At 52.5% G+C, this 24429-nt stretch overlaps 9 protein-coding genes across 9 annotated transcripts; 4 read left to right on the top strand and 5 right to left on the bottom strand.

Annotated features, from left to right (window-relative positions):
- Positions 1–642: 642 nt before the first annotated feature.
- PFICI_03690 (uncharacterized protein) lies at positions 643–1764 on the bottom strand (the record flags this gene model as incomplete). Its single annotated transcript, XM_007832271.1, has 1 exon — positions 643–1764. The coding sequence occupies one exon, from the start codon at positions 1762–1764 to the stop codon at positions 643–645; it is 1122 nt and encodes a 373-aa protein (XP_007830462.1).
- Positions 1765–2799: 1035 nt separating this feature from the next.
- On the top strand, positions 2800–4284 carry PFICI_03689 (uncharacterized protein; the record flags this gene model as incomplete). Its single annotated transcript, XM_007832270.1, has 3 exons — positions 2800–3687; positions 3758–4202; positions 4262–4284. The coding sequence occupies 3 exons, from the start codon at positions 2800–2802 to the stop codon at positions 4282–4284; spliced, it is 1356 nt and encodes a 451-aa protein (XP_007830461.1).
- Positions 4285–6423: 2139 nt separating this feature from the next.
- Positions 6424–8937, top strand: PFICI_03688 (uncharacterized protein; the record flags this gene model as incomplete). Its single annotated transcript, XM_007832269.1, has 2 exons — positions 6424–6482; positions 6660–8937. The coding sequence occupies 2 exons, from the start codon at positions 6424–6426 to the stop codon at positions 8935–8937; spliced, it is 2337 nt and encodes a 778-aa protein (XP_007830460.1).
- A 228-nt stretch (positions 8938–9165) lies between these two features.
- Positions 9166–10829, bottom strand: PFICI_03687 (uncharacterized protein; the record flags this gene model as incomplete). The annotated part of the gene is made up of 3 exons (XM_007832268.1): positions 9166–9346; positions 9422–9633; positions 9768–10829. The coding sequence occupies 3 exons, from the start codon at positions 10827–10829 to the stop codon at positions 9166–9168; spliced, it is 1455 nt and encodes a 484-aa protein (XP_007830459.1).
- Positions 10830–11818: 989 nt separating this feature from the next.
- On the bottom strand, positions 11819–13334 carry PFICI_03686 (Actin-related protein 3; the record flags this gene model as incomplete). Its single annotated transcript, XM_007832267.1, has 5 exons — positions 11819–11884; positions 11934–12767; positions 12851–12937; positions 12995–13041; positions 13097–13334. 5 exons carry the CDS (start codon positions 13332–13334, stop codon positions 11819–11821), a joined length of 1272 nt encoding a protein of 423 aa, XP_007830458.1.
- A 1501-nt stretch (positions 13335–14835) lies between these two features.
- Positions 14836–16856, top strand: PFICI_03685 (uncharacterized protein; the record flags this gene model as incomplete). The annotated part of the gene is made up of 3 exons (XM_007832266.1): positions 14836–15221; positions 15274–15473; positions 15529–16856. 3 exons carry the CDS (start codon positions 14836–14838, stop codon positions 16854–16856), a joined length of 1914 nt encoding a protein of 637 aa, XP_007830457.1.
- A 481-nt stretch (positions 16857–17337) lies between these two features.
- Positions 17338–18465, bottom strand: PFICI_03684 (uncharacterized protein; the record flags this gene model as incomplete). Its single annotated transcript, XM_007832265.1, has 1 exon — positions 17338–18465. One exon carries the CDS (start codon positions 18463–18465, stop codon positions 17338–17340), a length of 1128 nt encoding a protein of 375 aa, XP_007830456.1.
- Positions 18466–19983: 1518 nt separating this feature from the next.
- On the top strand, positions 19984–22233 carry PFICI_03683 (uncharacterized protein; the record flags this gene model as incomplete). The annotated part of the gene is made up of 2 exons (XM_007832264.1): positions 19984–20745; positions 20845–22233. 2 exons carry the CDS (start codon positions 19984–19986, stop codon positions 22231–22233), a joined length of 2151 nt encoding a protein of 716 aa, XP_007830455.1.
- A 253-nt stretch (positions 22234–22486) lies between these two features.
- On the bottom strand, positions 22487–24109 carry PFICI_03682 (uncharacterized protein; the record flags this gene model as incomplete). The annotated part of the gene is made up of 1 exon (XM_007832263.1): positions 22487–24109. The coding sequence occupies one exon, from the start codon at positions 24107–24109 to the stop codon at positions 22487–22489; it is 1623 nt and encodes a 540-aa protein (XP_007830454.1).
- Between the last annotated feature and the right edge of the window lie 320 nt (positions 24110–24429).

Here is a 24429-nt window from a genome sequence, read left to right as displayed (position 1 = left end):
TGGTCTGACTGTACCTGCAGGACTGGATGACGGAGATTATTCCATACCTCACAGTTCACTCGCATGCCCTGGAGCCCTATCCACGCGTAAACTTTCGCCTCACGGTACAGCCAGTCCACTGCAACCAAATGGGAAACCTCCACGGCGGGTGCACCTCGACCATTTTTGATTCGTGCACCACTTTTCCTCTTCACCTCATCAACAAGCCCGGCTTCTGGATGTACATGGGCGTGAGCAGGACGCTCAACTGCACCTACCTCAAGCCCATCCCCGTGGGCACCACGATTGAGATACAGTGCGAGATCTTGTCCATTGGCAAGAGGCTGGCCACCATGAAGGGCGAAATGAGGGCCGTGGGCGACGACGGCAAACTGGGCCCGCTGCTGGCTGTATGTGAACACGGCAAGGTGAGCACGGATGCTCAGTTTGAGAAGCTGTGAGCAAGGGGGTGAATCGAGAGCGTCAACAGTCTCGAAAGGGCCAGGCAGAGAGCCAAGGTGATGAAAACGTAACGATCACGTTTGACTGTAGAGCATCTTTAGAGCATATCGATTTAGACCAAACAGACGTCGGCAGCCACATGAACATCTTTTCAATAGAAGATTTTCTTTCTTCCTTTTCTCCTTCTCTTCCTCATCTTGCTCAACAGTCGCAGCCAGCATGGTCTAAACTCTCCCGCAGACTCAGAACACGAATCGCATTCTCACCCATGACTTGTTTATACACGTCACTGTCTCGACCAAATCCTTCGCTCACGGCCTTTTCGTTGCTCCACATGCTCGGCCACATTTCGTCAGCGCCCGACGGGCCCGTGGGGGGCGGGAAGAAGGGGTGGTCCGTCCCAAACATGACCCGGTCCGCACCGCCCGCCGCCACGGCCAGCTTGAGCGGCAGCTGGTCGTAGACGATGCCGTCCATGAAGACATTTTTGCGCAGCACCTGCCACACGGTCTCCCGGTCCGCCGCCGACGCCTTGCCCTGGGAGATCCACTGCCGGTCGTGATCAATGGCGTTTTCGATCCGGCCCGCCAGAAAGGGGAGCGTGCCGCAGGCGTGGCTCACGATGAACTGCAGATCGGGCACGTCCTTGAACACGCCCGAGAGAATCAGCCGCGTCATGGCAATGGTGGTTTCGAGCGGGAAGCCCATGCTGACGGGCAGGATCTGCCCGTACTCCTTGGCGCGCGGTCCCCAGACGGACTCGGGCAGGCCGTAGTTGGGGTGCAGAAACACGGGGAGCCCGGCCGCCGCCAGGGCGCGGTACATGGGCAGCAGACTCGCGTCGTCGAGGCCGTCGCCCGTGCCCGCGCAACCAATCACGATACCTCGACAAGACGCCAGCTCGCGGAGCCGCGCCACCTCGGCCAGGATCGCGTCCATGGACCCGCCCAGCGGCAGGGTGGCAAAGAAGAAGAGCCGGCCGTCGCTCTCGGCGCAGAGCCGGTTGAACTGGTCATTGACGTCGCGGGCTACGGGGCCGGCCGTCTCCCCGTGCAGCCAGTCCAGCCACGGGTTTCCAATGGATAGGACAGACACGTCGATGCCGTGGGCGTCCATGAAGGCAATCTTGGTGCCTACATCATGCAGTATGGGTAGGATGGGCTTTCCGGCGCCCGCTGCTGAGGCCCGGTTGACCAGTTTATTGTCCTTGACATATGGTGCCTCGGTTCTCGTCTTAAGGAGATCGAGATAAAATGTCGGATACAAATGCGAGTGCACGTCAACGACCAGCGGCCCATCACTTCGGTCGGTCTTCTTTGGCATGATTTGCTCTTGATTTACTGATTTATCTCAAGGACAGGCTCTTTCTTGGTAGTAACAGTTGTATTGAATATGGATATCGCAGATAATACCGACTAATATCCGGGCATTTGCATTCAATTCTCACGATGCTTGTCGTATAAGCTTGCTCCTATAAGCATGAGTAATAATTGCATCACTTATACCAATATGCGGTCCGACAGCAATGACAGCAGAGGTGCATTCGGGATCATCCTTCCGATGGGATTATCAGATGTGCATACTATGCAGTGGCAAGATAAAAGGGGAGGGCCCTCGGTCGCTTGCCGGCAGCCGCACATTAAAACGGGTTCAATTGAGGGGTGCTATTGGGCGGGCTCCATATCTTCATGTACCACACAGGTAGTAGTAGCCCGATAGGCGACCGATTGACTCGCGAACCGAGGCCGTCGACGATGCATTTGGCAAGAAAGTGAGCGGAATAAAACACATACTTACACGCACCTAAAAGCATATATACGCTGGCCCATGGAGGGCGGAGGAGGAGGGGCGCGCATTCGGAATCCCGGGGCCCCCAGCGGTCGAAACCTCCTTATGCGGACTGGTGCCAGGTTCTTGATTCATGATTATTCGGTGTTATTCCTATTACATGGGCACGCGACGCAACCGGCTGTGCCTGTCCGACGACAACCTCTGGCTCCATTCCTGACTTTTTGCTGGGTCGGGAAAAAACAAGCTTCAGGTGTGATATGATCTGCATGCGGCGTGATTTTCGGGTCCCTCGATTCGACACACGGTAACCAGGCTCAGCTCGCCCGTCGCCGCAGTCGGCAGATTAGCAAGAGGAATATACTCCTACCTCTTTGACAGAAAATTTCAAAAAAAAGTCTGGATAGGCATAGTACGAATACGACAAGGACCAAGTTCAAAAGGAGAAAGTGAGCCACAACCCAGCAAGAGAGAAAGGGCCTGCCGAATCTTTCAGGATTCCAACATAACTCCTGCAGGTCGCTATCCCAAAAATAAATCATCGTCGTGCCGCCTGCCGAAATATATAAAATGCCTGCCCTGAAACTCACCGAGGCGGAGCGGCCATTCAGTGTCGCCATCATTGGCGCAGGCATCGGCGGATTAGCTCTTGCGGGCGGACTACTCCGAACTGGCGTCCCGTTCACGCTCTATGAGGCGGCCGAGTGCTTCAGCGCTGTTGGGGCTGGCGTCGGGCTCGGGCCCAATGCTATCCGGGCCATGGAAGCTATCCAGCCGGGCTTCACGGAGCTTTACCAAGGCATTTCAAGTGGCAACGTGACTCCGGGGAAAGATCATGTCATGATGGACGCGATGTTGGTCGAGGAGGGCCTCGGTGAGGGTCGGGGGCTTAGGCCCATGTCCTATGGTGCACCGTGCTACATGCGGACGAGTGCACATAGGAAGGACCTCCTCGATATCATGACGGCGGATATCCCCGAGGAGTGCGTCCGTTTTAGCAAGCGAGTCAAGTCCCTCTCGCAGGATGATGCAAGGGGCGCCGTAATCGAATTTGAGGACGGTGAGATAGCCACGGCATCCTGCGCCATCGGCGCCGATGGCGTCAAGGGCGTCTCGCGTGGTGTGGTGCTGGGTGATCGGTGGCCCGAGTACGTTCGGGCGCGGTATACTGGCAAGTACGTCTACAGGGCCATGATCCCGATGGAGGACGCTATGCGCGTGCTCGGGCGGGATGTGGACGGCAACGAGATTGCCGGCGACGCCAAAATGTTCATGGGCGACGAGTGCATCATCACGACCTTTCCCATCTCGAGCGGAACCAAGAGCAACATGGTTTGTTTCCGCCTTGACGACAAGCCGTGGACGCATCCCGAGTGGACGAAGCCTGTGTCTCGTGAGGAGATGACACGCGACATAGCAGATCTCGGGGTGGATAAACGGCTGGTAAAGCTGCTAGATGTGAGTGAGATGCTGGTCACTGACTTCAGCCCAAATGTGGAAGTACTTGCTAACCACATTCGCGAAACAGTGGGCGAAACCGCTACGATGGGGTCTCTTCCACCATCTCGTCACGCCCACGTACTTTAACAAGCGCATCTGTCTGCTGGGCGACTCTGCCCATGCAACTCTGCCGCATCAAGCCGCGGGCGCCGGGCAATGCATTGAAGATGCCCTGGTCATGTCACGGCTGCTGGGGCTGGTGAGGGACGCGACGCAGATTGAGACGGCCTTCTCCGTCTTTGACGCCATCCGGCGGCCGCGAGCCCAGCGCATCGTGCAGACGAGCCAGGAGGCGGGCGACCTGTGCGCCTTCAAGGCCCCGGGGATTGGTTCCGACATGGACAAGATCGTGGAGAACCAGGCGCAGAGGTATCTCTGGATTTGGCTCCACGACCTGGACGAGGATGTCAAAAAGGCTGAGGCCGAATTCAACGTGTTGGCTGGCGGGCTCGCATCATCATCAGCTGTTACAGGTAGGTTGCCAAAGAATAACCATCATAGGCCTGCACCTGCTCATGCCATGGTAGTGTAGGAGACAATGAGAAGCAGAAGTAGAATAAAAAAAAATAATTTACCAGCTTTGCACTCAAAATATCGGTGAAGAAGAACCCGATGCATGACGTCTTGTTTCACATTTGTTGAACAGTGGGCATTTTTGCACCTTCCCGCAGGTGTGTGTATACATTACCTACCTGCCCCGTTGCCTGTGTCTACTAGGTACGTACCTACATTACATATACAGAACCTTTTAGCAGGTTGGTCGATTACTAGGGATCATTCCAAGGTACCTGTATCCAGTAGATGACCTGACTTGCCTAGGTATGTAGTTCTGATCTGCCGTTGTTGAAGTGCCGGACCATCTATTTCAAGTCAGACAGCCTTGGCAATAAATCTCTAGAACACTTCTGGACCGAGATGAACTCGTCTGGGCCCATGATAGCCTGAAGCGCCGACTAACTTTACACGCCACGCGCGGCTGGGCGCGATTTTATTTTCCGAGACGGGTAGGTAGGAACAGAAGGGTAGATTGGTACTAAATAAGTAGCGCTGAAGAACCGGTGGGCGATCTGCTCGCTGGCAGCCATGGACGAGGTAGTTTGATGAAAATCAATCCTACGACGGTGTCGAATATTACCTAAAGAACCAGCTTTAGGCAGGCAATTCAGGGTCAAATTACTGTGTATGGATGACACGGGGTGGTCATAGTATAAGCGATGATACAAGGGTCCCAATGGCCTGATGCCCAGCAACTTTTGATCAAACAACTTTGGATGCTGTCTTGTGAGTGGCTTCCTCCTAGCGAATCCTTCTAGATAGATCCGGGGTAAGGCAGTTTAAGTACCACCGTAATCAAGTCAGTCATAAAATTAAGGTTTTCCCGGAAGTTCCGGGATGATTAGTTCGACGAAGAGAAATGAAAGATTCTAGGAGCCAAGTAGAAAAAGGAAGACGAAGCGGTATCATCTGAGTTGCAGGTAGAATGATACAGAAAAGACAGACCGCCAGGAATGGTGTGATTGGAAAACCATTCATCCGTACCCTGATTTTGTGTGTTGGCTGCAGGTGACAGGCTTCAGCAACCAGCAATCTCGTGGAATATTCTGAATGCGTCTTCCCTGGGGTCTTGGCATTGGAACTAGGTAAGTTAGGTACACTATCCCCCCGGGGGGCGCCTGTCAAATAATGCTGGCAGTGTACTTCCTGCAGATCCGAGCACTCGGGGACACTGCATGCATTTATATCATGGGTCCTGTTGGTCGTGTCATGCTAGGTAAACCCAATGACCAGGTCTATTTTGTTTTTGTTGATGGAGTTTTGGCACATGTGAAGAAAAATATCGTGTCAATTTCCACAGTGGGATCCTCACTCGTCATCTCTGGCTCCAATCAGAGGGTATTATTCGCTTTTTTATATGCAGGGCTGGGCTCCAGATATCTGGGTACTATAGGAGTTTTAATCTTGACCGGTGGTACCATGAGTATTTCGTTACTGGTCCCGCGCAAGCCGGATGATGAATCCTGTGCATATCTACCTAGTAGTATATATGTAGTCCTATCAAGGTAAGGACCCAGAGGCAACGACGTATGTGCGTAACAGACGGGACTAACATGTTCCATTGATGCTTCGAGATTGACATGGGCGGGGTTGTTTTTTAGTGAACAGCTCGTCACCCACAACTCCGACCGACCGAACGACCCTTTTTTACCTTGAAAATCGATCGCTCCTTGCCTGCTTGCCCACTACGACGTACACTATTTCGTTAGGTCCTGGGGTTAGCTAGCTAGCTGGGTGCGTAGGGTAGTTCGAAACCCTCGGGAGCCGGCATCCGCACCGAGTATTCCTAGCCATTGCCGACCTCGATCCAATCCCTCCACCCAACAAGAAAGAGGCTGGCCAGAGAAGCAGTTCGGATCACACTCTTTTTAACCCAGCATCCGCAGCGTTCCCGTGTGAGAGCCGTCCTACTTCTTGCCCTGCTCTCCACTTATCGCTTGGCCAGTATCCGAGAGGAAAGAAACGACTGACTGGAACTTTGGGCACTCTACCGGCACAGTACTACCAAGTCAGTAGCGTGTGTGCGTGTGTGTTGTTTTGTGTGTACCCGTGTGCCCAGTACAGTCCAGTTCCGTCCCGAAAGTCCCCAACGTCAATCCACGCTTTCCGGGGGGTGTTTTCTGCCAATGACATCTCACGATGCCCAGCCGTCGTGTACCGCCCGAGAGGCGTAAGCGCACTGAGATCAGTTGTGACAAGTAAGCCCGAACATGGTGGGAATCACAAAGACAAAGAATATTGCTTTTTTTCATTCTTGCTGCCCGGTTGTTTTTCACATTCGTTCATACTTGTCGTTTTTATTACTTATCCATTCTGCAAAGTTTGGCTCGCGCGGCAATCCTGTGAGACGAACCTATACTTACATGACGTGCTAGATGCAAGTCGCGAAAGCAGAAATGCCACCGACCGCCAGAGGCACCTGAAGGCGTCGAGCATGCACCATGTCGGTACTGTCAGACCCATGGCTTTGAGTGCGTAACGACGCAGCTGCGCAAGAAGCGCATCTACGCCTCGGCTGAGGGATTGGGCACGCGCATCAGTCTGCTTGAGAGTCTGATCAAGGGCTTGGTGCCGGAAGCAGACACGTCGAGCATCGAGGGGATGCGTGCCCTTGGAGCATCTCTTGGGATCCCTTTGCCACCGCCGGAAGAATCGCCGTTACCACTGGACTCGGAAGAGAGCATCGACCAAACATCCCAGAGCCAGCAAGAGGACGTCCCCGTATTACGCGATCAACAAGGTCAAACACAGTACATTGGCCCAGCGAGCAGTTATGTCTTCCAGATTAGGATCCGATCCCTGTTCGCCATCGCCGGCGGTCAGCCTCAAGATCAACAGGGGCAGTTTTTCTTGTTTGGAAGAAATCCAACAGAAAAGGCCTGGGTCGGCGAAGTGAGCGACCTGAGCAGGGAGATGAGCTCGGGAAAGAGTCCAATGACTATTGCCTCCGTGTCTTCGCCAGTGGTGGAGAAGAACAATCTTACGGCGGGAACCGCGACGACGGCATCCCCTGCATCGACCATGCACGATGTATTTGACGGACCCGTCCCAGATACATTGATCGCGGCCTTTTTCGACCAAATACACGCTGATTTTCCAGTGCTTCACGAGGCATCCTTCCGCGAGGAATACGAACGGTTTTGCTCGGACCCCGCTTCTTTGACGACCGATGCCGACCCGACATGGATCTGTAGCTTGCTATGTGTTTTGATTCTCGCTCGGCGGATTGCGCCCATCGACTCATTCTCTCTGAAACAGGGCCAGGCTGCTGAGGATCGATGGTGGAGAAAGGTGCAAGCTTTGCTGCCGAGTGTCGTATTCACCTCGAGTGTGTCGGCAGTGCAGGCCTTGCTGTTAGCTGCTCTGCACCTCAACAACACCAACCACAAGGATTCGAGCTGGACATTGACTGGAACGGCCGTCAGAATAGCCATCGCCGTCGGTCTTCACCGAGAGGCCAAGGCACCTCTACACACACCTCTAGCAAGAGAGTTGCGGAAACGTGTTTGGTGGACACTGTATCAGTTTGAACTCATGCAGGCCGCGTCTCTCGATCGGCCCAGCGCTATCGACGATGCCGCGTGCTCGGCAGGAAACCCCCGGCAAGCCATTCTTGATATGGGATCATCAGATAGCATGGCTTATTCAAACCGCCTCCTGGTACTGCTATCTCAAGCCTGCCGCGTCGTAAGAAGCATAAACAACACGAGTGAGGTGGCCGACGAGTCTTACAGCGGCCCGTTGTCTCCGGCTGCCGCACTAATCCGAGATCTCCGGCGATGGAAAGAGAGTTTACCAAGGCACTTATGCTTGGAAGCAGTAAACGGGCAGCAGCCTTCATCCCAAAGATCCATACTGCTACTTCACGTTCAGTACCACCACGTCCTTTGCGTACTGTCGAGGAATGCCATGCTCGGTGCCGCCAGCCGCATCTTTTCTCCCGAACCAACAGCCAGCCCGCCTCTATCGCAGGCTGGCACGACAACCCTGTCGGATGTGTGTACCGAAGCCGCACAAGAATCGATACGAATTTTATTGAGACTGGACAGTATCGGCTGTTTCGACACGGTAACGTGGTGGGATTTCTACTTTCTATACCAGGCCGCGCTGGTGTTGGTTCTCAACATCATTTGTGAAGCAAGGCAACATGCTCTCTCCTCGTCGTATATTCCCCGTTGGTCCATAACCTCCAGGGCACTGCTGGCCAATTGCTCCGACTTCTCTGCCAAGATCCTGGAGAATCCTCTTGTACCGGGCACGACACGGCGGTACGCTGTTGTGATACAGGATCTTAATGTCATGAGCCGCAATTTCTCTGGTGGGAACATTCAACCTGGAAACGTGCCTCCCGCACAACATGCCCAGCAACCTCAACCGGAGCCGTCGAATCATCCAGCCTATGGCCAGCCGATACCACCTCAGCATCCGCAAAACATGCCAGACATGAGCCAAATCATGCCAGAACAGCAACATGGCCTGCCGGGCATGTACATGTCACAAGGCCCAGCTGGTATCCAGTTCACGCCTGATTACTCGGGTAACTATGGGTACCCGGATCCATCCTGGGGCTGGAGGGAAGGTCAATGGAATGACATTGCAGCTATGCTACTGAGCAACGAGTATGGCCACGGCCAAGGGGGGATGCAACATTAATAGTAGTTGATGTTGTATCCAAAGAAAATGTATTATTGTTATGATCTTGACGACGGCTATATATAATTGGGTGGAAACTGCATCTCTCGGCGCAAACTAATAATCATTTGGAGGGACGGTGTCACTTGTAGAAAGAAAGTTCGATACCCGTAGCAAACAAGCAAGCAAAGGAATATAGTTGGTTTTCATAGACCTGATAATGCTTTACCTAACATGGTCGGACAGACATTAGTGAAAATGCGGCGGGTATCTCTGCTCCACAGACTGCGGATACGTCCAAAAGATCAAACCCGTCATGATGAAATTCAGCAGTCGATCTTTGATGGTCATTTCTGGTACATAATGCCTGGTCATGTCGTAGTGGAGCATCAAGAAGACGTTGCCGATGACATTCAACAACCTAAATAGCCTACAATGCCAAGAGTTAGGACCAGTCTCAGTCAGGCATCCAGTAGTGCAAGAGTATCGTCGCTCGAATACTTACATGTTAATAGCAGCAAAGGTCAAAACGGCAATGGAACTCGCAAAGGTTTTCCCGCTAGTATTCCTCTTCAAGTCTTGAGATACGGTGTATATGGGCGGAATCCACAAGGACATTATAATCAATTCAAGGATGCCGACCCAGTGGTATGTCCTAATGCGATTGCCTCTGAACACGAGAAATGTCAAGCAAATCCAGAGCAAGACGAAGTTGATCTGCGTTTGATACCAAGGTTGTAAGAAGGCGAAACGGAAAAAGTCCAAGAAGACTGATTTCAAGGGGAGGAGAGACGAATTGGGGATACCTCGATAGTAAAGGAAGAGGAATAGGGAAAAGAAAAACGACTCACCACAGTCGGAACAAATACGACAAGCTCCCGTCGAAAGTAGACCAGACTCAAGGCCGCCGCCACAATGCCCACGGTCAGCTGCGCAAAGCCCAGGTACATGAACCTCCACAGGACCTTATAATACCGGTCGTAGCAGGCAATGTGAAACTGGTATCTGCTCGAGGGGAACGCGACCGGCCACCCGCACCAGCGGCAGGCCCAGGCGCCGAGCCCTTCGCCGTCGGCCAGCTGGTACTGGACGCCAATCTTTAGATCGCGGTCGCGTACGCTGCAGGTGAAGCATTTACTGCTGGGGAGGTAGATTTCCCGACGTGAAATAGGAGGACGAAGATTGCCGTCATTATCGTCGATGATGTTGTTGTCGTCCATGATGCTGTTGTTATCGTTGATGGTGATGTTGTTGTCGTTGATGATGGTGTTGGTGGTGTCTCTGTTATTGTTGCTCGCTCTTGGCGGTGGTGCAATCTGGAGAATCAGCTTGTCGCGGCCCGGTGACTCGAGACACTCCTGGCAATGCCCCGTCATATGCCACGCGAGCTTGCGCCTGCCTCCAAAAAGTGCCCGGACATATTCGGGGCTCAGCAGGAAGCGGTAGTATTGACAGGTCCGCCGGAGCCTCTCGAGATCGCTCAGCTCGAGGTGCGAGATGACGAGAAACTGGAGCTCCGTGGGCAAGGCCAGCAGCCGAGACGGGACGACTCCCTTGCCTTGCTCGCCGCCGTCCTCGTCGTCTTCGTCTTGTCCATCGTACCACGACTTGCGCTTCTGCCGCATCCGGTCCGCGATATTCTCGAGCGGCTGCATGGACCGCCGCAGCGGCGAGGCCGGCGGCAGCACCGGGTTGCCGTGCTCGTCAAAGTAGGCCGGCGTGTTGCTCCGCGCGAGCGCATGACGGATCAGCAGGTCGAGGCCGCTGGTGGGCGTAATGGTGTTGAGCCCCGTGTCATTGTCCCAGGATTTTCTTATGACAATGTTATTCTTTTCCTTGAACGATTCGCGTTTTCTAGAGGAGCCCGGCCTGCTCTTGAGCAGAGGGCTCTTGAGTGGTTCCCTAAAGTCCATGGTCGACTGTCGTCGCCTCTTTTTTGCATTTCCCTTGGGATACTTCAATCAGGCTGTCACTCAGACCAGAACAAAAGGTATCAGGTCCCAAGATGGGGACATATATAAATTTGACTGTTACCTCGTACCCCGTTGCAAGGCTGAAACGAGACTCGTATGACCAGTCACCAGGGTCCGTGGGGCAACTTTGGTTGCAAGTTGGAGATTCAAGATATCATATGAAAAGCAAGCACAGTCGTTTGGTCAGGCAACAAATAAAGTTTGCTGGACCTGTCTGATGGGTCAAATCAAGCCTATACCAACATTCTTATTTCGTGCCAGATGATCGATACGAAGATTCAGCCCCCACAGTTGAACTCTTGCTCATGCAGGCGCCAATATTATTTCATAAGCTTGTATGCATCACCGAGTTCATATCGCCGAGTATATGGCCGCAGCCCGGTAAATTTAACCTAGACGAATCCCAAGCAGATGGCCGAATCCTTACTGTTTGGACTGCCGCCATTTTCAGCGACAGGCGAATGATACATTGAAGTTGAAATAATTGTTGCTGGGTGCTAACCTGGATCGTCGCTCAGACATTCTACGACGAAACAGGAGGTTGTGGCCAAGGGACTTGGCGGGGTAGGACTAGTGATGTACGACCAAGATAACACCCCTTCCTTTCATGTTACCCCGGATTTGGGTATCAGAGAAAATCACCATGGATGTCCTGTTTGTGGTGGATAATCTTGCAATGTTGTTGCTCACGGAGCGGTCAGCGTACAGTGACTCGACATGCATGTATGAACGTTGAGATGCCAAGATCTTATAAAATCGTCCGACGCATGCTTTGCAAGTCACAAAAATGAACATATCAAATGCTTGTTTTTTCCACGTCGGATGGTCAAAATCTGGTTTCATTTTCTTACGCCCAACTTCCACCATATTCTGGTCAATGTCTGTGGTTTGCTCCTTGTCTAATCTAAACCATTTCCTGGTTGTTTGCTCTATGAGCCACCAGGTCCGCCAAGCAGAGCAAATCTTCTCACGATTCCAGGGCCATACTCTTGGTACTATTGGAAAGTTAGTATGATCCAATAAGATCGACCTGAACAGACATACCTCGGCCTTTGTGTGACAATACGAGCGGAACTCTGGAGTCTGTCCTAGCAAGCTACCACCAAACCAGGGACCGTGCCGTTGTCGCTTGTGGGTGATGACCTGGACTTCAAGGCCACCACTCCTGGCGCCACCGCTGCGCACTTCACTGGCGCGGATTCTCGCATCCACAAGGTGCTTGATGTCCCTCTGTAACCTACGGCCAAAGTCCTTGTACAAGGTGCTACCTCCCGACAGCACGATGTTCTTGTACAGGCCTCGTCGCACATCAATGGGACTCTGCTGAATAACACCATCAACCACAACGGGCAGGGGTGTGAGGAAGTCGGACGAGTAAATTTCGGGGTTGAAGAAAATTTCAGGAGCCAGGAAACGTTCATAACCAACGTCCACGCTGACTTGACGGCCACCAGGCTGGGTGACAACGTGTTTGGCAAAGCGACTTCGGTCGCGATCGAACTTGGAGAACTCCTTGACAATGTCCGGGCATACGTAGCAGTACTCCTCCTTGATTTCTTGGGCAGTCTTGAGCGAGCTGTCGGCTTCGCCTCTGTCTCGGAGCAGCGATTGAACAAAGTAGGTAATGTCTCGACCCGCAATTGGGATGGACTTGATCGATGAGCCAATGACGTAACCCTCGGCGACAGGGATGACGTGGGTGACACCATCACCAGAGTCGATAACCGTACCCGTGAGAGAACGATCAGACACCTTGGAGGACGTCCATGACGCAGCAAGTGCGAGAACAGCTTGTACGGCAATGTAGAGACCGGCGCAATTGAACGACTCGAAGAAGATCTCGGCGGTGTTTTCTCGGTTCTCAGGAGGGTTCAGGGGCTAATGTGGTTGATGGTCAGTCTCATGATGCTAGGATCAAGGGCCAGAAGGTTCATTCGTGTCTTATACACTGGTAGACGTACAGGCTCGGTGAGAAGAAAGTAGTGGTCTTCAGGCTCGACTCGGAGATACTTGAAAATGGAGTTTGACCAGAAGCGTTCCATGTGGTCCTGGACTCTTTGTCAGCCGACATGCATTCGGAGGTTGTTTCTCCTAGTTGATCATACCCAGTTTTCTATTTGACCGTGTCGAATTGGGTAGTGCAAGCCATATCCTATAATTCCATCAGAACTGCGCTCTGCATTGCATCGGCAGGTATAGGAGCTCACCGGGCCCATTTGAAGCTGCGATCGCCTCATCACCAATGAAGAAGTCCAGGTCCTCGGTGCCTCGCTTGGCTGAAAGATGGCCACCAGCTCCAGCGCCTCCAGTCAAGAAGGAGGGCTTGTTGGCGACTGCTGGTCTACCAGATCCAGTACCAGCAGCACCAGCGGCGGGTCCCTTGGTCGCTATCGCGGTCGGAAAGACGAAGGAGGGCGAATCGTTACCGGCGAAACCTATGAACATGTGACATTCCCAGTAAGCTTCTCGATCGGCGCGGAGTGGCAATCGGATTGCCGGGGATTTGGAATTGTCCTACCAAGCTTCGAGAAGCCCGTACCGCTGCAGAATCAGGTCAGTATCGTGAGTCCATCGCTCCGCCGTCGTCTAGTCTAGGGGGACTACTTGCGACTGCGGGGTTTGGGGGTGAGCACTTACTTGTCCATGACAACGGCCGGCGTTTGGTTCGCCATCTTGAGAGAATGACAGTCGCGAGGACAGGGAAATTCGAGTGTATGATAAGCCCGTCTCCGGCGTGTTGGGGAAAGGTAGATGTCGGTGTCGACCTGGGGGAATGTTGGATCCGCGGGGCAGCTATTGTCGGCGTCTCCTTCAATGGGTGGAATTACGTTGCCTGCTCATAGGGGGGTGAGCTGTAGGTACGGTAGTGCCTGTGACGACCTTCTGTGGCGGTGCAAGTGTGGTAAGCTGGAGCGGCTGGTGCTGGCTACCCGGGGGGCCCCTCAGCGCTGGGTCTCTGAGCCAGGTTTGCCGGGATCGAATGTGGGGTGAATTGGATAGCCCCACCAAATTAGTGCTAATTGGAGCTTCCTTTCCTCTTGGGAGCCACAATTTGGTTTTTGACTCTCCATTTTCATGGGCAACCTGAATATAGTCAAAGGGTATGCACCTGCTTGTCTAAATCCATGGGTGGGTGATCCATGTGAAGGTCTTTCGTTTTGATTCTCTTAGACACCCGACCGATTCGCAAGAAGCACTACGACAAGACGTGGCAAGCTGTTGACCTGGACAGTTTCGTTTATTTCACGTTCCCCGTCATACTGTTTTTGGTCTGCAATATCAGTGGCGCTTCAGATATCATAAGTTGGAAGTAGCGATTTTACAGGACCTAGAGATTGATGCCACAAAGCCGACACATTGGACTGAAAAACTGGCAACTGCACATTTCATTCCTTCAAAGACGTGGAAACTACCTTGATATAAGGCGGTCCAAGGTAACCGGGGCTCACTCGGTCTGGAACTAGCTGGTCAAATAATTCTTCCTTTTTGAAGCAGGAGTGCGATGATCTACTTGCCTCCTTCTCCATCCTTTCCTTTTCTGCAGCCTCTTATCCTGTATCCCTCCCAAGGAGAGATCATACCCACCTCGTTGGAAGAGACAATCCCTTCCCAGACATTATTAAGTATTACTATTGAGTTCTTTCATGGACTTCACCCAACACTAAAATCGTATGCCGTTCGCGTTACTTCTCCAGTTGATAACTAGCACACACCGGCCCTACACTTCTATTTCCACGGAGAAGACCTCAAAGCGTAGCCTTTCCCCCAAAGATTCCGTCAACCTCTGCGGTGAGGTTCACTCTGTCATCTTTGTGATTGCCCGTTTTGATTGCCCAGACTCAACAGCTCTCAAAATCGGGCAGCAATAGTTACCTCGTTACCAGCAAGCTCTTTCCGCGTCACCCATCTCAAACAGAGCATTTTATCCAACACACGACACAATCCGATGTCTCATCTGAGCGAGGATGGGTCTTCTCCCTTCCTGACATCTTCACTCGGAAAGAGAAAACTTGGCAAAGACCACCCCATCTCGCCACGACCAAGCCAGCATGATACCACAAAAGCCGAACAACCTGCTAATGGCGAGAACTCCGAAATGTCTGACGATTCACCGACGCGCATAATTCACGAAGATCTTGATGATCCCATTTTCTCACATGATGCCGAAACCCCTGACTGGTACAGAGAGCCAGGCAGTCACGTGTGGTGGTCTGATGGACCGGATGAACGCAGTATCCACGCAAAGCCTGCAGTTGCAGCCATATTCATCCATGCGGGTGCGGGATACCACAGCACTACCAATGAGAGACTACATCTAGATGCTTGCAGCGAGTACGTTTTAGGGGATTATGTGAAGCGCCAATGAATACTGACATCACGATAGTGCGGCCCGTGCTGCCATGAAGTTACTCAAGTTGGGGGCCTCGGCCGTCGAAGGCGTTGAGGCAGCAATCAAGGTATTGGAGGATAGAGAAATTACGAACGCTGGGTTTGGGAGCAACTTGGCCATTGATGGGACTGTCGAATGCGACGCGACCATCGTCGACCATTATGGCAGGAGTGGCGCTTGTGGTGCGACACCCAGTAAGCAGGCCTTCTTGTTTTCCGACCTGGTATTTGAACTGACATGCAGAATTAGACATCAAGAATCCCATTAGCCTGGCAAAGATGATACTACTGGAGAGCCACAAAGCTCTCAGCCTTCGAAGAGTGCCGCCAAATCTCCTTATAGGGGAGGGTGCAAAGGACTTTGCTGTCAAACATGGGATGCCCCTGGTGCCCAACGAATGGCTCGTGTCCAGAAATGCATTCGACCGCTATGAGAGATGGGCCAAGGAACTGAAATCCGCTGAAGACGCTCTTGGCCACTCAACTCCTGCACTTGATGTTTCTTCTTCGACAGATGATACTTTGCACAAGGGTCATGAAAAGCGAGACCATACAAATGCCATTGCGACGGGCACTTGGAACGAAGGACAACCTGATTCCCCTGCACCGGCCACACCATCAGACAGCAGAATCATGCCGATGACTCCAAGCGCTCTGAAAGCCTTGCCACCCGTTTTGCACAATTCGTCTAGCCCCAGAAGCTCGACCAAGGTATCTACAGATCGTAGTCCTCTAAGTTTCTTCGGATCCCTTACGAGTCCGAGATCAAACTCTGGAGGCACAAACCCAGGCTCACCTATTCCAAAAAAGGCCCGAGTCAAGCGTGGAATGAGCAAAGATGGAAAGAGTGAGATGGAGACTGGCGATAGACCTAGCTCGGTCCACTCACCCAAATCCGATCAGGAGATTTCCGATACTGCTAATCAAGAGTTGATATATGAGAAAGGTGAGGACAAAATTACAGATACAGTTGGTGCCATTGCAATCGACCAGTGGGGAAATATGGCTGCTGGTTCTTCATCGGGCGGTATTGGCATGAAACATATTGGTCGCATTGGCCCCGCTGCATTGGTTGGAATTGGAACAGCCTTGATTCCGCGTTCTGACATGACAGACCGTCCCGCCAACGAGCGCGACACTACAAGAAAGGACAAAAACAAGGCGGCCGAGCCGGCAGATTGGAAAACTGTGGCTGTTGTAACCAGCGGTACAGGTGAACACATGGCTATCTCACAGGCATCTCAGAAGTGTGCGGAGCGACTGTACTATGAGACAAAACGGGGAGCCGATGGAAACGATGTTCACGAAGAGGATGAGACGATTCTCATGGAGAACTTTGTTGTTCAGGATTTCCAGAAGCACCCTGGTGTGCTACGAACGCCGTCTGCCAGTGCCATTGGTGCTATGGCCGTGAAGCAGACTTCCAGAGGTTATTATTTGTTCTTTGCGCATAACACAGACAGCTTTGCGTTGGCTAGCATGTCTAGTAATGATCGCCAGCCTCATTGTGTCATGAGCCGACTGGGTGAAGGCAGCATGGGAGTTGCGCAAGGATCAAGAAAGATTGCATCAAGCTGAGCAAACTTTGTTGCTCTCTCATATTGATCCAACTACCGTCGGTTCATGGCCACTTCTTCGTGGAGTTCCTCATCCTTTTCATATGCCCGCGGCCGCGCCTATTTAGATGATACCCAACCTTCAGGCGTGCTTATTCTGATTCCACCTTGGTCAACGCCATGGACTTTGACTCACCACCTAGATTCTGCTTCTCTGGGCGTACTTTGCAGGGCCAAACACAAGGAAGGCCAGGATAGAAAGAGTACTTTTCTGCCGTTGTATCGTTTCAGAGGTGAAGACACGAAGGGAAAACCAGATAGGCACAATACAAGATACATTTGCCTATGATCGTTGTCAAAAGACATGCTTCAATCGTGCCTTGATATGGAAATTGCTCTGAATCGTGAAAAGATGCCGTTCATTTGATAAACCCAACGCCAAACGCCATGTTATCTATCATGCTTTATCCTTTACATGAGAAATTGGCCAGTAGCAACAGACCCTATGCTGGAGCTGGTGTACCAGTTGCACTTCCCGTTTCCTCCCGTCCTGTGACACCGTTGATCTTCTTCTTTTTCTTCTTCTTCCGGGGCACGACGACTGGTTTCGCACCAAACTTGCCGAGCGCCAGTTTCGACCCGCATGTCAAGCACTCGGCTCCATCAGGTACTTCACAAAAAATGCTCAAACATATACTACACACGAAACCCTTGTCAATAACTTTGCCATGACAAAAACAGGCAGCTCGAAAGTCGACCGAATCTTGCGACGGCATTACCAAATGTGTACGTGCTTCGGCGTCGGGGAGGAAGCCAAACATGAGGTAGGTGAGCAAGCCGGTCGGATTGGAGGCGCAAGACAGGTAGGAGCCGTTGGTGATGAAGGCGGCCTGCTGGAGAAAAGTCGGCGAGGCGTGTGGGGAGACGGAAAGCGTATCGATGGGGATCCGAGCGTGCGAGGCGGCGAATACGGCGTTCATGGTCGCAATGTACTGCGCCGGGTCAGAGTCCGATACGGATATGACCAGGATCCGGGCGTGTAATGTCGGATTCGACGAGACGGCTGATGCCGTTGTCAGCGGGTTGGCTGGGTCGGTGGACTGCTTGGGCGGCGCATAGGCGAGCGACGTCTTGTGGATGTAGGCCAAGGACGTGGTCAGGGCACCCGCGACGAGGGTAGTGGACGGGAGATCGGTCGATGAGCTCTCGGCCATGAGCGTCCTTAGCGACGAGAGGATCGAGGCTTCGATGGAGGCGAACTGGGGATACTTGTTGGCCGAAGTCACGGCGGCGCCGCCCCCGCCGTTCTGCTGTCCATTCATCGTGCCCGACATTTCGACATCGCCATCTTGGTCTCCGCCACCACCTCCTCGTACATTCTTGGGTGGCTTCGGGTACAGCCAGACTGCCCGGTGCGAGTGTGCGGCGAGGATGGCGACTTGGTTGTCGTTGCCAAAGGCCAGGTGCGCATTGACAAAGACGAGTATATTGGCAATGGCCTTTGAGAAGGGGATCGTGTCCTCGAGGGCTGCCCAGGCGCGAGGGTTCGTGTCGATGATTAGGGTGAGGAGCGACGGCGTCTGGCCCGTGGCCTCGACCTCGTAATGCGCCGATCCATCGATGCTATTCATTGTTTCGAACCGATGAAATAGCACGAGGACACTGAGGACAAGGGCTCTGGAGGGTCGAGGCCGCGCTGGTCAAAGGAGGAATCCCCACCGACGAGGCACAATCTCTCTCAAGTCTTGTACCACTAAGAAATGCAGTCTCGGATTTGCATACTGAGCAAGCCCGTCCCCAACGCCAAAAAATATTTCCTTGGTGTATTGACTTCGTGTACGGACGAAGTTTGGCTGTATCAGGCCCTGCCTGTGATATGTCAAGCTTTGGCCGATCTGCCGGCGCTAGGGACCCACTGAAGCTACGGTTGATGTCTGCGGCTGCAAGCGCTAACTTCAGTGCTGTGATTCGTAAATGTACTAGGACAAGACGTCACTGCTTGTTCAGAGCAGTTGGCATGTATCTAAGGTGCGAAATGAAAACGGTAAGACAATTCGATGTTGGCGTGGTTGAGATTAATCGGACTCAAAGTTATGAACATATGTCTATTGCTAGCAGTTAAATCTCTAGGAATGCCCATATATGTATTAGACAACACAATCCCCAATGTACTTTGAAGTAGTCGTAGCAAGCAACCCACATGGATATTCCAGAACACAGACTTGCGTATGGGTATTTGCGTGGAACCCCTCCAAAGCTGAAGTTTAGGGTACAACATACATGAAATAAATGAGGGGCAGGCAAGGTAGAACCTTTTGGACCTTTGTTGCGTCGGACCTTTGAACAAAACGACAACACAAATCCGAAAGACGGAGAAAGCAAAGTACGTAGGTAGCATTACGTCTTTCCTCAAGGTCCCTGACCAAATACTCTGACCAATACAGCCAGGCATCCATCCATTCCCGTGGGTAGCACTTCAGCTCTGTCGTGCAGCAGCAGTACCCCTCATAATAAGCCAGCTTCTGGTTATCCCGCGCCCGCCAACGTCGAATCACCTACCTCCGCCCACGCCTTGTACCAGGGTGACGCAGCGACCCCAAGCGAATGACAAGCCGGACCTTTGTCTCGTCCTTCGTGTAAGACGTGCCCAGTCTGGGTTTGCCGTGACCAGATTCCAAGAAAGTATCATACCCTGAAGCTCTCCCCCAGAATCTGCTCATCGTCCAATCAGACGTCCTCACGGGTCATTCAAAGCCGTCCCATCGTGTCGTGGCGTACATGACCAAGGGCATGCACATATAAAACGTGGGAGCTCACAAATCCAGCAGACCATCTCTTCCTTCTTTCTGCGTGCTCACATCATTTTGCAGGAACAAGTGAGCCTACCGGTCAGATCTACTGACCGTGTCTTTTACTACAGGCGAGCCTTACAAGACGATTTTGTACGCAAGTTCTGCTTCGGTGCTCTTTGCATGGAGCTTGGCACTCTTTGGCTCACTCAGTTATACCTTGGCAGCTCGTTCAGTGTTGTCCACTACTGAGAATACCTTTGCTCAGACTTGACCAACACAGCAAGGTCCTACCAGCCTGTTTCATCGTTTCTTTGTATAAAGAGAACAAGCAGCATTGTACTTTCCGCACCTCCCAAAATGGAAGAAACTCCCGTGAGCGACATCGCCTCAAAGGAGGAGATAGCGAAGCTGGACAATCTTAGCCAAGCCCAACTCATGCTTGCGCAGTTGATGGAAGGCGGGCAAGAAGATGACGATACCTGTCAAGCGCTCGACAAGCTCACTACCCTTTTGAACAAGGATGCGGAAGCTGCTGCGAAGGACAAATCCCACAAGTCCATCTGCAGCATCATCGACGAAGTATGCGTTGATACCTTGTTCAGTTATTTGGACATGAGACAGAGCACGGCCGTTCGTGGCCACGCCATCTTGACGGTCTCTTCCTATTTCAAGGCTTCGGGAGATGCTGGGCCAAAGGCTCTTACGCATTTCTTCTTCAACAGGATCAAGCGTGGTACCTACGATGACTACATTGTGGCTTTTTGCGTTGCTTCATCCATTTTCCCCATATCCCCGGATATGGTGACCGAAATGTTCCTCACCGAGGGATTTTTGCCCAGTCTGGGACCGCTTATGCGACGAAAGTGGAAGAGCAGAAAGGTCGAAACTGCATGCTTGGACATGCTCAACGCCGCATCCATGAACTCAGTTTGCCGGGAGGCGATTGCAAAATACTGCACCGAATGGCTTGAAGAAATTGTTGATGAAGACCCGACTGAACTTGAGACGGCGGTGCATGCAGTCGACACTGGGGTTGAAGGCGCGCAAGGATCAATTGCCATGAAGAGACACTCGGACGCCGTCAAAAATCTGGCCGCCGTCATCTTGGCCAAATTGAAAGTAGGCACATTAAAGCTCCCCGCCGCCTCACCTGTCTTCGAACACTTGCGTTGGATTTAGAAAGAAGGAACAGGTAATGACTGACCATTAGGAAACCAGGCGGTACCGACAACAACAGATCAACAGCAACCCGGAGAACTAGGCAAAGACAGAGTCGCGCTCGCCACGACAAGCATCGAGGATCTGTCCAAGAAATTCACAACCATACTACTTGCAGACGAAGAGCAGGAAAAGGACCATTCAGTGGAGGGACTGGCATACGCGACGATCCAGCCTTCTGTCAAGGAAGAAGTGGCACACAACCCACAGCTACTAAAGAACCTGGTCAAGATTTTGGCCGCAGCAACCCCTAAATCGCCGGTGACTTACGGCGTACTCAGCATATTTCTCAATCTTACACGATACAAACCTCCTCAATCGGATGAAGAGAAGAAGATGAGCCAGTTGAAAGCATATGCTAATGCTGGAGGAAAACTGGCGGCTCCGAACCCTCTCAATGACGATGCTCATACAGCAGCGAGGTGCAAGGCAGTCTTCGAGGCCAACCTTGTGCCTGTATTGGTTACGCACAGTCGGAACGGTTCCGTCGCATCTCTATCGATTATCATATCAATCATTGCTTCACTGTCTGTCGCTACATCTATCAGAGGTCAGCTGGCTCAACAAGGAGCTGTCAATCTCTTGATCGCTGCCTGGACTGCGCTTCCAGAAACAGAAGGAACAGCCAAAAGGACGGCAGCACAAGCACTTGCGAGAATATTGATTAGCACAAACCCTGCACTTGTGTTCGGTGGCACAAGGGCACGTCCTCAAAACTCTGCGATTCGACCGCTTCTATCCATTGTTCCACCGGACCCATCCGCGGAGACACGAGACTTGTTGCCTACCTTTGAAGCATTAATGGCTCTCACAAACCTAGCCTCCACTGATGATGATAGTCGGACGACGATCATACGCACCGCATGGCCTGAGATTGAAGAACAACTTCTGAGTTCCAACAATATGGTTTCCAAGGCTGCAGTTGAACTTGTTTGCAACCTTGTTCAGTGTCCGGAAGGCATCATGCTATACGCAGAAGACTCGGCGCAGGCCAAGAACCGATTACACATTATGCTTGCACTTGCCGATGCCGAAGATGAAGGAACAAGAAGTGCTGCAGGCGGGGCTTTGGCGTCGCTCACCTCTTATGAGCCGATTGTCAAAGCCATTGTGCATCGGGATCGTGGCGTTCAGGTGATCTTGGGCTTGTGCGCTGAGGAGTCCGAGGATCTGAGACACCGTGGTGTTTTCATTGTTTACAATTTGATCTCATGCGAAGGAGAGACGGGAAAGATGGCACGAAAAATGGTCAGAGCCGAAAACGGCCTAGAGATTCTGAAAGGCTGCGCAAAGAAAAGTCGAAGGGCCGAGGTGGTAGAGGTTACGGTCCAGGCATTGAAGGTCTTGCTGGAAGAGAATGATCAGCCTCAGGTATGGGAAGTGGACTGAATCTGATGATTGGGTCTCGCCAACAAGACTGCAATTTCCACAGCTGCGAATAAACAGAAAATTCAACTTGTCCTCATGAATAGGGATAGCTTCGACCAGATCCATAAGTAGCTCAGTGGAATCGTGATCTAGACGACACCAAAAAGTTACCATATGTATCCGCGTATATACATGAGTCGAAATGGATAGTTGCTCGTTCATAAAATACCATGTCCAGTCATCCATCCACTAAACTCATCATCTATATGAATATCTAGAGACTTAGTCCTCCACTGTTCTTCTGTCGTGGTTCACCGACAGCTTCAAATCCATCCGCTGTAATCCTGACGCCTTGAACAGCACTCCCGCCCGGGCGGACCCAAGTAACGTTGTGATTTCTTTCAGCCATATTGGCAGTGGACTGGTTGTTGAAGGCGAGCTCAAAGGTCACCGTGTTGGGCATGAGCTGATCATGGAAGCGCGGCTCGGCCATGGCGCCGGTCATGTTGAGCCCCTGTTCCAGAATCCTCCAGACGACCTGCGTGGTAGAGCTGATGATGCGGCTACCCCCGGCGGCGCCGACGGACACATACACGGTCCCGTTGGGGTGCTCGACAATGACGGGCGTGATGGAGCTGAGGGGCCGCTTGCCCGGCCGGATAAAATTGGACGGAGCAGGCGCGTACCCAAACTCGTTTGTCTTGCCCGGGATCGAAAAGTCGTTCATCTCATTGTTGAGAATGATGCCCGTCTCGGGGACCATGATGAGGTTGCCAAAGAGCGTATTGACCGTCGTCGTGGACGAGACGGCCATGCCGCTCGCATCGACGGCGACAATGTGCGAGGTTCCGTGGGACCCTTGGGAGTAGTACGGGTTTGCGAGGTAGTGCTCGACCGGCCGCGACGTCTTGTCCGAGATGTGGGCCTTGGTCGCGTTCGCGCCGGCGGCCGAGAGCATCACCTCTTCCAGGACGCCAATGTCGTTGACGTAGGCGGGGTCGCCGAGCTGCTGGTGGGCGCCGTAGGCAAATCTCATGGACTCAATGAAGCGGTGAAGCGTCAGGTTCCCGTGCGTTGTGTCCTCGGTGTTGTATGTCTCCATTGTCTTTAGAGTGCTTAGGCAGACAGCTCCGCTGGACGGAGCGCCAGACGAGAACAGTTTATAACCCCTGTACGTTATGTTAATGGAAGGGCGAATGATAGCCTCATAGTCGGCCAGATCCTCCAACGTCATCGTGCCATTGTCTGCCTGGATTGCCGCAATGGTATAGTTGGCGATGGCGCCTGTATAAAAGACCTCGGCGCCGCCCTCTGCCACGGCGTCCAGGACGTCGGCATAGCGTTTGCGTGTCAAGATATCTCCAAACTTGACCAAGGTGCCTTGGGGAGCAAAGTCGATGGCCCAGCTGGGATCTTCGACAAGAAAATTCCATTTGGCGTAGCCGACCGCGGCGTCCATGTATCGTACGAGATCTTCGGTGACCTTGAAGCCGTATCGTGCGACGTGAGCTGCCGGATGCACAACTGCTTTCCACGGCAGATGGCCGGACCTCTTATGTGCGAGTTCCAGTCCGCGCAACTCTCCCGGGACACCAGCCGCAAGCCCGCTGAATACACTGCCCCTCTCGTTGCCCAGGTACATGTCTTGAAATGCCGCTGCAGGAGCCGCCTCACGATAGTCAATGACAGTGTAGTTGCCATCTTGGTCCCGGATAAGACTAAAGCCACCACCACCTAGGCCCGAATGTTGCATTCCAATCACGCCGACGCACAGTTGCGTGCCTATCCAAGCATCGACGGCATTTCCTCCACGGGCGAGGAGGTCGATGCCAATCTGACTACACGTCTCACTTTCGCTGGCGACACCACCCTTGGACCCCGACAGCGACTGCTGCATAACATCTTGTTGAGGTTGTTGCCATGTTGGACTTGCGAGCGATTGTGATGCTGCCGAAATGAGCAGAATCAAGCTCTGTGGCAGGGCGTTGAGTGTTTCTGGTAGAAGGTAAGGTTTGATGCAGGTGGATTTGTAATGGCCCAGGATAACCTACTCATTTTGGCCAACTATAATCTTTCACCGCCAACAATTTTCAAAATAAGGTTCGAGCAATCTCCAAAAGACGACAGGATAATTTCGGCTTTACAAAGATTGAGTAAAGGGGAGACTCGGAACAACAACGATGACACCGCTGATGCCGATCGGACTTTGGTGACAAG

This window comes from Pestalotiopsis fici, assembly GCF_000516985.1.
Source record: "Pestalotiopsis fici W106-1 unplaced genomic scaffold PFICI_Scf_2, whole genome shotgun sequence".
NCBI lineage: Eukaryota > Fungi > Ascomycota > Sordariomycetes > Amphisphaeriales > Sporocadaceae > Pestalotiopsis > Pestalotiopsis fici.
This window is presented reverse-complemented; position numbering and strand designations above follow the sequence as displayed.